The sequence below is a fragment of the Diuraphis noxia genome, unplaced genomic scaffold (assembly GCF_037042655.1).
Source record: "Diuraphis noxia isolate RWA-SAM2 unplaced genomic scaffold, SU_Dnox_SAM2 contig0002, whole genome shotgun sequence".
Taxonomy (NCBI): Eukaryota; Metazoa; Arthropoda; class Insecta; order Hemiptera; family Aphididae; genus Diuraphis; species Diuraphis noxia.
In genome coordinates this window covers 76,010,674-76,024,461 of record NW_028301712.1, presented here as the reverse complement: position 1 = coordinate 76,024,461, position 13,788 = coordinate 76,010,674, and the positions used below count along the sequence as shown (strand labels likewise).

Below are 13,788 nucleotides of genomic sequence, written 5' to 3'. Positions count from 1 at the left end.
ACTTGATTTTATATTTACTGTTCAGTTGCATTATGATTCAGCGAAAATAAAGTACGCTACTATTTTAGTAGTATAATCTGTCATAGGCAGATTGTCCATCTCGATTCTTGGTCGAATCAACTCACTGCAAAGCTAGTTACACAGACGCCAATTTACCCGTGAACCGAGGTACTTATATATTATGCTAAAACCGCTAGTACAACTCTGTATTTGAATATTTGGTTTATTTTTTCTGGTTGAAGTCGGGTTAAACAGCTAGTATTATTAGATTAGTAATAATTTATTACATTTGTATAAGCACTCGCTGGTTTTGACTTTCGATCGATCTTTCATTAGAAGAATGCGTTTGATAGAGAATGCTCTTCATTTAATAATCGAATTCAAAAAACATAATATATTATATACAGTTACATTTCAGCGTGAACATATCTAGTTGTTTTACAGGAGTCTCGTGAGCTCCTTCGTTTCGAATCACCAATGCATCATGACGTCATTAGTTTTTAACCTCGAATATAAATATTATAAATTAACTATTACAATATATATATATATATTATAACATTATAAAATTGGCCAGTTTAATATTCATCGCATAATAACTATAATATTATAGTCGAGATTATGCTGCATAGTTATAGGTTATAGAACAACCCAAGTTCTGACAAAATGAATTGTTTGTTCCTAAACTGATAATAGAGTGAACTACGAATTCATTAGTACAGTTGGGATCGTCATGATGAAAAATATCGATATTTCACGTGACAAGAGTTCAAGACAGCGTTGTTCATTACGTCAAATAAACGACACAGCTAGAGTTCTTGCAGTGGATTGTATTAATGTTAAATCTAAAAATAATCGTGAATCACCACCGAGTCACAACGATTTCATTAAATAATCTAAAAAGTGAACTATTCTACTATTTGTAATAAAACGTATAATATCGGCGGATTCGGAGTAAATACAGTGTACAGTTCTCATTTTATATATTTTTTTATTTTCATATAAAAAATTTAAGTTCGTAGAAAACCATACGATTAACGTTGAATCGATCCCGTACCAGTGACTGTATTATTTTAAATACTGCTTAATATACTAGAAAACATTAAACAATAATTTAGTTCGAAATAATAATATATTTTTCGACGAAGATTATTACGCAAGCAATAGCATGACTTAATGTTTCATTTTAATACCTACGTATAATTATGGACAGTTTTTTTGTTTTTTATTTTTGAGCAACAACGTCGAATTGCACATCTTATAATAATTTGAACATCACCGTCGTGATTTTCACAACATTATTATAACGTATTTGATAAATACAATATTGGAATTATTTGTCGTTAGAACGCACCCAATATTAACTGCATCTTATTTAAGTCAGACACACTTGGTGGTAGGTATACATATTTTGAGATATCACGACACGTACAGTAAAAGTCTATTTATATCTGCATCAACATTTTCAGGGAGTGTTTCTTCTTTTTGGAAATCTAATGTGGAAAATTATAACTATTTATTTTTCAATAAACATAATAAAATGTAATATAAATATATTATTTTATATTAACATATAATAATATTATAAAATATAATTGTCTTATGATATTGATACAAAAATGTAAATATGATCAAAATTATAAATCAATGAATTACATCTGTATAGATACGGACTATCTAGTATTTGTAAAAAAATTGTAATCATAAAAAAACTCTACCAACAATTTAGGTGGCTGTTTGTGTACTCAAAAAACCTCTCGCCCGTTGTGCGTAACAGCGTAACCAATCCACAAAGTCAAATCTATAAATTTCTTAGTTTATATTACTGATCCGTATTGTTATTTTTGTTATTTAGACGCTTACAAACGCATGTATGACACATATAGTTTGTTTTTCGATTGGTCGCGACCGCCGCGGGCATAGTCCGATTTGAAGCGTTACTGAAAAATAAAAAAAATATCGAATATTTAGCGCAGTTTCGAATATATTATTTTGTATATATATATATATATTTATATACGTATGCAAGTCGAGGTCGCTGTACCATAGAATTGAACTCCCCTCTATCGTATTATACAGTATATATAAGTACATTTTAAAATCCGAAGAAAACAGTGATATGGTCTGCGAAATAATAATAAAGACGCGATGCTGACAGCGACACAAAGCCGAATGACAATAAATAGAAAAAATATGGAAAAAAATATACGATAAAGTGGGTCGATTTCATCGAATAATAATAATTAATTACATACGAAACCCATTACTAGAAAATGAGAAATCGGTAAAATAATGTGCAAATAATCAAATGCAAGCGTGCCGCAGTACGTCTTTAATATATATTATTATGTTGTTAATTGATCGATAAGTATCCTCTCCTTCTGTTGTATTCCGCTCGGACATTAAATGCTTATTAGTTATTACATAGTTATAATAGTTATGTATAATATTTTGAATTACAATCAATAATAATATTATACGGTTTTAAACCTTTTTGAATGAGTAGATATACTTTCTATACTCAATGTTTTCAGAATATTTAGAACGTAATGTTTGCCCGTCAAAGCTGTATATTTTCGTAAATCAGTTTGTGTATTTGAAGGTCGCCCGAAACGTGAACGACAATACGATTATTTTATTTTATTGTTTTTTATTATTTTTTTTTTAAATATAACGAGATTATAAAATAGGTGTAATGATTATACGTGAATACATCTCATTGCAATAATTGCAATACTTTACTGGGCCATGCATTTGATCAACTCGCCGATACCATACATGATATATTATTTATTCCATTATGTATTAAAACAAATGCAATGTGCGCCTAATAATTAAACCGTGTAGTTTTGAAATTTATGGTTTGGATAACAACAGTAAAGTAATTTCCAATTAAAATAAAAAACACTTAACTATGTGTGTATTATGATGTTTAAAAATGTTAATTTTGAGATGATGATGATAATGTTACGAACAAACATAATCTGTGAAATTTTAAAACTTACAACCTTAACACAGTATTTTAATTTGTATCTATTATGTATTTTCAGAATGCCGTTAGCCAGCGTAGTCAAACTTCAGTACTCGAACAAATGAATAAATATTTCTATTTTACAAGAACGAAGGGTCTTTTTAGAATATGCTATCCCAAGGACAGGCCTCCAGCAGGTAAATATATTATTCCCGACACGATAATATTATTATATGTCGGTATAATAAAAAAAATTAGACCACGAGTTTCCATATTGTATATGATATGGGGACATGGGTTACAGTGTATTATAAAATAACGTCTCTTAAGGGTACTTTGAAAATTCGATGCAGTCAAATCAGTTTATCGGGTTACTGGACACGTTTATTTTTTTGTTGCATATTATTATATTATCACGGTAAATACAGGTTAAATGAAAATCGAATATTATTGGTAAAAAAAAAAATAAATAATCATTCACACGAATTCCTATAAAAGATGGAAAAAAAATAATACAAATAATTCATGAAATACGGTCTCGTTGATATGTTCATTGAAATTAGGTTGGATAATATACAGAAGGCTATTGGCTAAGGTAAAATAGAATGCTACCTTGTTATTTAGTTTTATTGTTTTGTTACCCGCCTTTCATATTACCTATAAACAGTAACGCGCCATACTATAAATATTGATATTATATTTTATTACTTACATATTATAAGAATTTACACTGTATAAACTCAAAAACTCAAATACAAATGTGTATTTAGGAGTGTCAAATAAAAATTTAATATTTAGACTGATACGTGTACTCATTGTTATTATGACATATATATTATTCGTTAATAGTTTTAAACTAGCATAATAATGTATTTAAATGCGCCTGCCATACTCAACTCCATTTTTCGTTTAATAAGGAACTTATTCATGTTCTGATTTTCGAAATTTTCAAATATTTAGATTGTTTTTTATAATTTGAACAGTGTCCTGAGGTGATGCCAACTTTTTCCAGATAAAAACCCGCCTTTTCCCTATACAGTGTCCGTTATTAAGAGGACTTACTCTTAATAACGGACCCCCTTTTTAGACGGGAATCTCTTAACAACAAAAAATTATATTCCCGTATATTTTAGTCTCCCTATAACGGAACCTTCTTTATGCCGGAAAAATGGGTTGGTTCTGAACGATTCCGCTATGAGGACACGTTATTAGATGAATTTTTTGAATATGTTATGTACGTATATCTAAATTGAAATTCATACGATTTTATTTTCAGTTTTTAAACGTAGTTGTGAATACTAAAGATAATAGATGTTTAAAATACGTGAACTAAGTATGGTGATTTGAAAATCAAAGTAATTTATATTAATCTATTAACATTTAAAATTTTGTAAAAATGCCCAAGCATAATGGTCAATACATTAATTATATATTTCATATTATTATTATTATTATTGTAAAACTATTTTTAGGGACTATTTTCCTTCGTATACAAAGTTTAATAACTTAGAAACTACCTACTTGTTTGATTTTTGATTTATATGAATCAACATTTAAAAAAAATAAATCATTGGCTTATCAATTTACCTATAGTATGTAAAAAAATTGACTCGAAATAATACGAAGTATCATCACGTGGTGCTCATTAAATTAGACAATATTCTGAGTATTTGAAAATATGGTATTTAAAAAAAAATGTTACTTAAAAATTCCAAAAATCAGAATTTAAATAAACTTGGCGGAGATCGGAGTGAGCTTGGTGAATCAGTGGAATATTATCTATTCGTCGTCATTCGGTTCTCTTTACTCACCTCACCCAAGCAGGAGCTGACGTCATCGCGGCCGATTTCATCTATAATTTTTGACAGATAAAAATCATACGACGTGCGTTCAATCACATCTAAACAACAACTATACAATAATAATATTATTATAATTCTTTACCGTTAACGCGTATTATAGCATTACGATTAACATAGGAATAATAAAGGCGCGAGTCATAAACCATTACGCAAAAGTTTCGTACAACCCGTGAACCCGTCGGGCGAAACGTCGAATTTTCAATGTCATGTGGTGAACAAACGAACTAGCGAAAAATATAAAAAATAATACATATTTAAACGATCCATTGTAGTATCTGAATCCGCGAACAAGCGAAGTTAATGAATATAATAATAATAATTTATATTATCGGAACGTACGACCGCGGTAGCGTGAGAAATCGAGATGTGCCTTCAGTATATAATACATACCTAGGTGATTAGTTATATGATTATATATTGTTTACGTTTAACTCTCGTGTTGATGATGATAACCCATGATACAATATTATTAATTAGAATTTTCTCAATGTCCCGATTTTCGACCGGTTGTGAAACTCTCGAGGCTGATAAAGACGTTGCGAAAAATATTCAGATATTTTATAACTGCACTCTGTGCTTATATTATGTGCGTGTATCTCAAAGCAGTCCTCAAACGGCCAAGTTTACGGTGCCCCACAAACCATGATTATCAATTACCTATAAGAAAGAATAAATAATAGAAATCACGATGACACAATAATTGCAATTCAACTACCATAGTATTGCATGGGAAGATGTATAATCTCCAAAATCTCAACAATTATATAAAATAGATTATTGACGATCATACATTTTTTAAATAATATATATATTATTATACATTTTTCCATTGATAAAAATTATATTTTTATTTTACATATCTGCTGCTTATTTTCTACTAATTTTGCACAAATTATTTTTATTTTTATTTTTTATACATTCGGTCCTTATGTCTTTAGCTTTGTATATCACTCTAGTAGTCTAGCTGAACACTTGGACTCCACGTTGCACAATATGCAGTTTCCGAACCACTATAACGTATTGTGTTCAGCAATTACCTTTATAGTGGTCCGCCAAGTCACCCGATTCGTAGTCTGTGATTCGACAGCTACTAACTTACTATATACACATACGCAGAACGATATAAAATTGTACATTAAAAAACACAAGTCATAACACTATAACAGCATTAGGTACAAGGGCGTCCGTGTGTAGGCATAGTGTGTGGGCCTCCCAACTCTCAATCTTTTGTGCTAATGTATGTATAGGGTATATATTTAGGGTTTATATACTTTTAACTTTTAAAAGCCATTTTTTTTGTCAGTAAATAAAATAATAATTTAACATTAAAAATTAAAAACTATAGAACAAAATATTCAGTGCTCTCGCAGTCTTGTAATATAATACAGCAAATAATATATTATAATTATTGTCGATTTTTTTTTACGAAGTTTGTTATAACATATAATATACTCATAATACGGAAGTATACAATTCTATAATTTTTCATTATAATATAACATGTTATGTTATGATTCCCTCTTCCTGGTTAAAATTTTATCTGGTGCCCTTGGTTTGGTATCTATAACAAATAAATAACATAATGAAGACTATCCCGAGAGGGTGATGTGGATGGGTCCAAAACTACGTATTTTTTTTTTGTACTCACCTACCTTCTGTATAACATATTATTTAAATTACGAGTATAAATAGCTCATTATATTATTAAATCACGATTTTTGGCAAGACCAATACATTTTGAATCAAAAAATGTATCACTTGATAATGATACTTGATTATAGCATGGTGGACTGCGTGGGAGGGATGGTGACTCGGAGACTACTTCCCCGCGGTTGCGCCACTGACACCTGTTATACAATTCCCTTATAAATGAATACACACGCGCGCACGACGCTTATTATAATCATTATAAGGTGCTCACAATAATATAATATATTATAATATATTTGTCGGTTGCCCATGCTCTATTTACGTTGTCACATATTCACTTTGCATGACCGTCTAGTTAATCTGTACGGCACGCTAGGAGTTTTCGTTTATTAATTACGGACGTAAGTTTTTTTTAAATTTCGATTTCTCTCCTCCCCGCGCAGTGGCGGCTTACGCCCATATTATAATATATCATTATACGCTATACATAGGATTAGGTATATATATATAAACGAGTGTCTATAATAATATAATAGTACACTCGTGAGCCGTGTTTCCTTCTCAGTTCGAAAAACTATGTAGGTACATTATTATTATTACTATTACAAACCCGACCATTGTTGCAATCGCATTCGCGCTGTCGTTACGTCACCGCGGCCGTCCACGAATAATAAAAAAAGCGTTGCCGCTATATGCTGTATCTACCTACCTACCATTATCATACAGGTGTATTATGGTATAAAGCTGAGCAACAAGTCGCTCTCCCACGGAACCGAAACGGACGCAACGACACAACAATAGAGCACAATACACACCGATTAGATAGTTTTCTACAATATGGTATACGCGTGTGTGTCGTCGGCCAAGGATCTAATATTATTTAATACATATTTTATTATTATGTACGGTGCACATAAAATATATAGAACATAATATAATTCGTGTTATTGTTATTATAATATGTCACGCGTGAAAAAGAAAATAATATTCTCTTCTCGAGAATGGACCGATTTTTCCTATTCCCTTTCGTCCGATTCCGTATGGACACATAATACACGCATAATACAGATTATAATAGTATTATATTATGATTCCATTCATAGATAGGTATAGTAGGTACTCTCAATTATTATAATATATTATACCAATATACTGAGTAGAAAACGAGAGGCTGCGCCATCCGATGTAGATTGGTTAAATCAGCAGTCCATTATACAAACAACTCGCTCGATGTGACGTGTAAGCAATAAATCAATTAATAGGTGTTATTAAAAAAAAAGCAATTATAATCTCTGATTACGATATTATGTATTAACTTTACACGGCTATAATTATGTTATATTATGTTGAACTTAAATAAAAACATTTAAATAATATTTCATGTTGGCGATGATACTATACAGGGTACATATATTATAATACTAATAATAATAATATTATATAATTAATATACAATTATGTATATTATGACATAAATATTTCTATATTACATAATTATGTGTTTTACTGTATTAATATAAATATATTTTTTTTTATTAAAAATTCATGTCAACATAAAGCGAGCTTGAAACGTGTACATCTATATACAGTATACACGTTGTAATCAAATCTAATTAAATTATGTATAGTGTATATAATTCAACGATTGTTCCTATCATTGAATACTATTGATATAATGATTGATCTTCTACCTATACATATATTGTATAAGAAGTCTTTATTTTTTTGAACTATTTTTTATTAGAATTACCATCAAATTTTTTGATTATAGTTCCGCTTCACACTGCTCAAAAAGATAAAATCTTACTTAAATAATAAAAAAAAATGTATACAATTATTTCAATTGGTAGCATTATTATTAGTGGATAAAATGTTATCATCTAATATATTCGAATAATCTAAAAATATAAATTTTTAGTAAAGTAACTAAATCACTAAATGAGTATCTCATCAATATTTTTGAAAAATTATATACTAATAAGAAATCATTTTGAGACATATTTTATAAATAATATTTTAGTACCTACCCATATTTTTATTTTATTAATCTAATAATAAAACTATTTGTTTTGGCAGTTTTTCAACCTGTTTACGTGTGTCGTAAAAGGGGGGGAGCAGTGTATTAAATTTTACCAAAATTACATTGTTACGGTAATGCATAAAATTGTGTTGTGTGGAGGGAAGATAGGTTGAAAAAATTGTTTTACCTTTATTACATTCACCGTCACTTGAGGACCATCTCGGTACACTTATGATAATTAAATGTTCATTTGACTTTTAAAATAGGTTCTTGCAATGACATATTTGCACGTAATTGGTCAAGACCAAATACATATTATTTGATCAATTATTTAAAGTATGTGGATAAGCTTTCTCATATTTTGTTCCTTACGATTTACATTACATTTCATTCGTAAAGTATTTGCTATGCGCACTAATCACAGTATATAAGCGGAAGAGAGCTGTATGAAAAAAAAAAAATAATAATACTGTGGTAATGTATAACCTCATTCGACCGGTTTTGCTAGAATCTTCGATTAGTCGAGGTACCATTTAGTTTTGGTTTCGACGTTTGCGGTTTTTGAAAAGAGTGGAAATTGCTGTCGGCACAAGTGTTGTTAATATAAATAACATTGTGATTTTCTGGCTTAAATTTTATGATAGATAAATAATAGTTTTTCTTTTTAATGAAACAAATTTTGTTCTCAATTTCATGTACAGCGTTATGTAGAGATCAGAGATGTATAGGTACAAGGTACGAGTACAATTGATTTAAACTAAGACCATACGACTATTACCTAAGTGGGAAAATATCAAATAAAAAAATATTAGCAAATATGTTTCAAGATATATTATTCAGCGTAATGTACTGCAATATAATTCAGTCTTATATAATATAGACGATTAAAACATTTATAAATCCATATAAATAATTTTTATTTAGATAGACGTTGATTCGCTATCGTTAGATAGTAGGTAATTCTAGAATAAATAGTTGACAATTTATATTATTTTAATCCTTACCTATACGAATAATAATAATAATTGTACATTATAACATATTATATATTTATGTTTGAAATCGTTAAATTTATATGCCCGTGTTTCTTACTTATAAAACCTCTAAATATTAAATAATAAATGATACTATCGTGAGCTTATATTTTACAGTTAGAACAGGTTAGTCATTTATGCATTTTTATAAATATTTCTACAAAATAATATATACCTGTTTTTGATGCTACTAACGTGTTTCTATCTAAATTTCTTCCTGTTCAACACGAATACCAGAATACATAATACATATTAATCGAAGAGAACAGGAAAATTTTTGATAAAACCATGTCATTTGAGTACAACAATTTATATTTAAGAATTCTGTTGACACGAATAAATTTTCAGTTTGATGCACGTCCTATTTTTAAGAAAATGTTTTTCATCAATTTACTTAACGATGTTGAACTGCTATATTCATTTTTTACAACTAACTTTTTGGGGATAAGACAGTGTGTGCACATCCAACATTTTTGTCAGTTCACAGTTATAAATTACACAACACGTATTAAAGTATTTTTAAGTAATAATTTATTATACAACTACAATTATACTAATTATATAAATTATGTCAGTCATTTCTGGTATAATGTTTATAGTATTTGTTTTAGGTTAGAAATCGTATTACATATTAAATATGTTCTTTACTAACTGCACGACTGCACAATATCCCGATTTATTTATTTAGGATTAAGATTACGAAAACACAAATAAATTTGTAAAAAAAGTGTAAATAATTTGATATTATATAGGTATATATTTTATTTTTTAAATGCAGTTTTGTCAAAAGTGTTATACCTAGTATTATTATATCTCACGCCTTGCGTATTCATATATCATAATATAGGTACGTTCTACGTTCTACAAAAGTATTATTTTTTTTTTCCAATAACGTATTCTGTGCTTTAAAATTAATCACCATGTTATTTTATCAAACGGAAGTGTGATAATAAGTCTCAAAGTTAATATCTGTGTACCTATCATGTTATAATATTTTCCATCGTAACTTTTTGTATTATTCCCATTCAAATACTATCATAATATACATATTATGTATTAATAAAATAATAATCTTGTTGCATAATATTTTCTAATATAGAATTATAGTTATCTTAATGTCTGTAGATATTTATTTTATACCACAAAAGTAGGTAATAATAATAATAATAACATATTTTATATTTTTATACTAGGTTACATCCACTCGTAATACACAGTGTGTTCTATATTATAAAGTATTTTGAAATTTACGTTTTACGCGATTTTTTTTGATTATTTATTCATATATTATACATTATACCTATCAATTACATTTCGGAAAAAAGTGATATTTTTGTTTTTGTCTATACATGTTATTATTATACTACAGTTTGTTTAATGTTTAACAACAATAAAAATAACAACAACAACAACGATACATCAGTAGAAAAATAAAACATTTCGATGTTGGCATCCTGCTGTAGCAGAGGGTAGAATTTCTGGATGGAATTCCGAGAAAAGGATACCTAGTTGGAGTCATTACACATGATGATGATATTGACGTGAACACCTAATAGCCATCACGATCATTTTAGCACGAAGCCTGCTGACATCCCGGGGCTCGCATAATATCATGGTGTGTGTATACATATATCTATGTATAAAATATATTCTTAGGAGTGTCCGCATTCAGCATCAGCTGCCTGTACCGGTTCTCAGCATAGACTTGCCCACATTCCATGCGCGTGCGTGAGGGACTCACCGACAACCGGTTCCATCTGTGCCCCATAATTGCTTCTGTAGGACGTCAACCAAGGTCACGTTTAGTAGCACATCATGTGTGCGCGTTTATAAAAAAGTATACATATACTCCAGAGAAAAGGACGAAAGAAAAAGCCACAAGGGAATATTATTATTATTATTATTACTCTGGAGGTATTTATTTTTTTCATTTCCCTCCGATAGCCGTCTAAGAATGCAATATTTCTCTTTTTGTTTTAGTGGCTGATAGAAAGTGGTTGTGCACAGCGCCTGCTCCAGTGTGAGATTGGTGATTTCACACTATTTGTCTGTTTAAATATGTACTAATAACGGTTTTGTTTTTTCTCAAAGTGTCTGGGAAAACAATAATGATGATAATATAATTACATAATAATAAAACAAATAACAATATAAATTTTACTTTGTGTTTGAAACAAAAAATTAACCCAACGAAAGTGTTTTCCATAAACATTGTATTTATTGTAGCTCAGATTGTCCAAAAAATTCAAAAACCAACTAACTATGTTAGCAATAAAATTTTACTACCTAGACTTTTCACATTTTAAAACAAGTGACCAACGTATTTAGTAAAAAATTAACAATGAATAATTTATTATTCAAATAATATTATAATAAACACGTTCAGCTTATAATAAAATATTATCATTTATTTTACATACATATATACATATTGTTGTGTATATACCTACTATGTAATATGTTAACGCATTATATTATCACTTAGCCACTTGGGTATAAGAGTATAATTATGATAATTTAAAAGTATACATTTTTCAAAATAATGTTCAACAACGGTACCTAGGTCAAGATTTTTATTGGCAAAACTAAATTTTTTTAACGAATTTAATTCGACTTAGCCAAAACAAGATTTTTGTTTACACACATGAATTAATTTATTGAAAAACCTGTCCAAATAATAAAATTGTTTTTTTTTGTGTACCGAGAAATACAAAAAAAAACTAATTGTATTCATCATAATAATATGTTATCCAAAATCTAGATAATAGTTGATATTATTAATGTTATAACTTTATAAGTAATAATAACGATACAAACTGTGCAAGTTGTGGTATTCCAAATTATCCATCGATAATATACATATAATATATTATTTATTAAATTATCGCATTTACGAATGGTCGATCGAATAATGAATATAGACACGATTATACTATACAGAGCCGCATGATAGATTTATCGAACCATTCCAGCCTCTATAGAAGTGTTATCACTTATCATATAGTATTTAATGAATTAAAACTCAACTAAAAGTAGACATCTAATAATGTAATAATATACCTAGATATCTATAACTAATGCCGACGTCGGTAACTGGTCCGACATTTGATGCGCTTCGAACCGCACAATAAAACAGCGTGAACACACGGCATATTTGCGAAACGGACTAAAATATACAATGCCACAGAGTTGGTGGCGAGAATAATACATTGTAATTAACAAGTATGTCAAATGAAAACTCGGCATAGTAGTAAGTCCTTCTTCTCCGAGAGAGAAAAGCACTAACAATTTATTGGTATCCAACTCGTATGGTATTATATAATGTTAAATAGACACTGACCACTATAGTAAAGGGTGAAAATTATATTATTAGAATGGACCACTGAAACATGTTTAAGGTACTTTTAGTTCACTATTAATTCGTTAAATGTTTAGTGATTGATGTTTACGCGATCCGTCAAAGGTATGTCAAAAATATCGTTCACAGCGTGCAAAAAAAAAATTGACTTTAGTTCAAAATCTTCGGATCGTATAGTAATATGCTAATATGTGACACGCTTGCACACGTGTCTGATGATCATCCCAGTGTTGGCTAACTATGACATTATTATTTAATCACCACTGATTCGCCAGAGTTGGTTTTTCGGACGATTGCATATTTATTATAATTATTATAATATTGTTGGAATGGAAATAAATTCTCAAACCAGTATGGAGGTGACCACGCAAGTTTTGATGTCCATCCGCAGTTTTTATTCTTTCGCGCAGCAAACCAATATGATAGGTAATCTTAAAAAAATAGTGTTACGTTTTTCAATATTCTACCTGTTCACATTAAAACCGAATCGCTCAAACGTTACATTATAATATTATGCTGCTGTTAACCCGGTATTATACCTATTACATTCCCATTTCCAATCAAGATCTGATGAAATCATGCGACTATGCTGCAAATGTGGTTAATTCGTTTTCATATTCTAATTATCTTGACGTGACGTTCATAATATTCAATAGGTATAAATTGGATAGATGACGATATTTACTGTCCACCAAGTTTTCTAATGTTGCCACCGCTATATTTTTTTTTATATAAATAATAATCAATTATCGTAGGTTCATAAAATAGAATTTCTCTCCTCGATTTAATGGCAAAAAAAAATTAAAGACGTGGTTCCTGACTCCGCTCCATTCCTAACCATCTTATCATAGCGTTTTTGGAAAAAAATATCTATTCCTATTGTTATCCATTAA

General features: G+C 29.3%; 1 protein-coding gene across 1 annotated transcript in view; it reads left to right on the top strand.

The window, feature by feature from the left end:
* The window catches only part of LOC107170147 (uncharacterized), a 32,392-nt gene that overhangs the window by 13,484 nt on the left and 5,120 nt on the right, over positions 1-13,788 (top strand). The window contains exon 2 of the mRNA XM_015520184.2: positions 3,051-3,168. Coding sequence (XP_015375670.1) covers positions 3,051-3,168 — 118 coding nt within the window. The remainder of the gene's footprint in view (positions 1-3,050; positions 3,169-13,788) is intronic.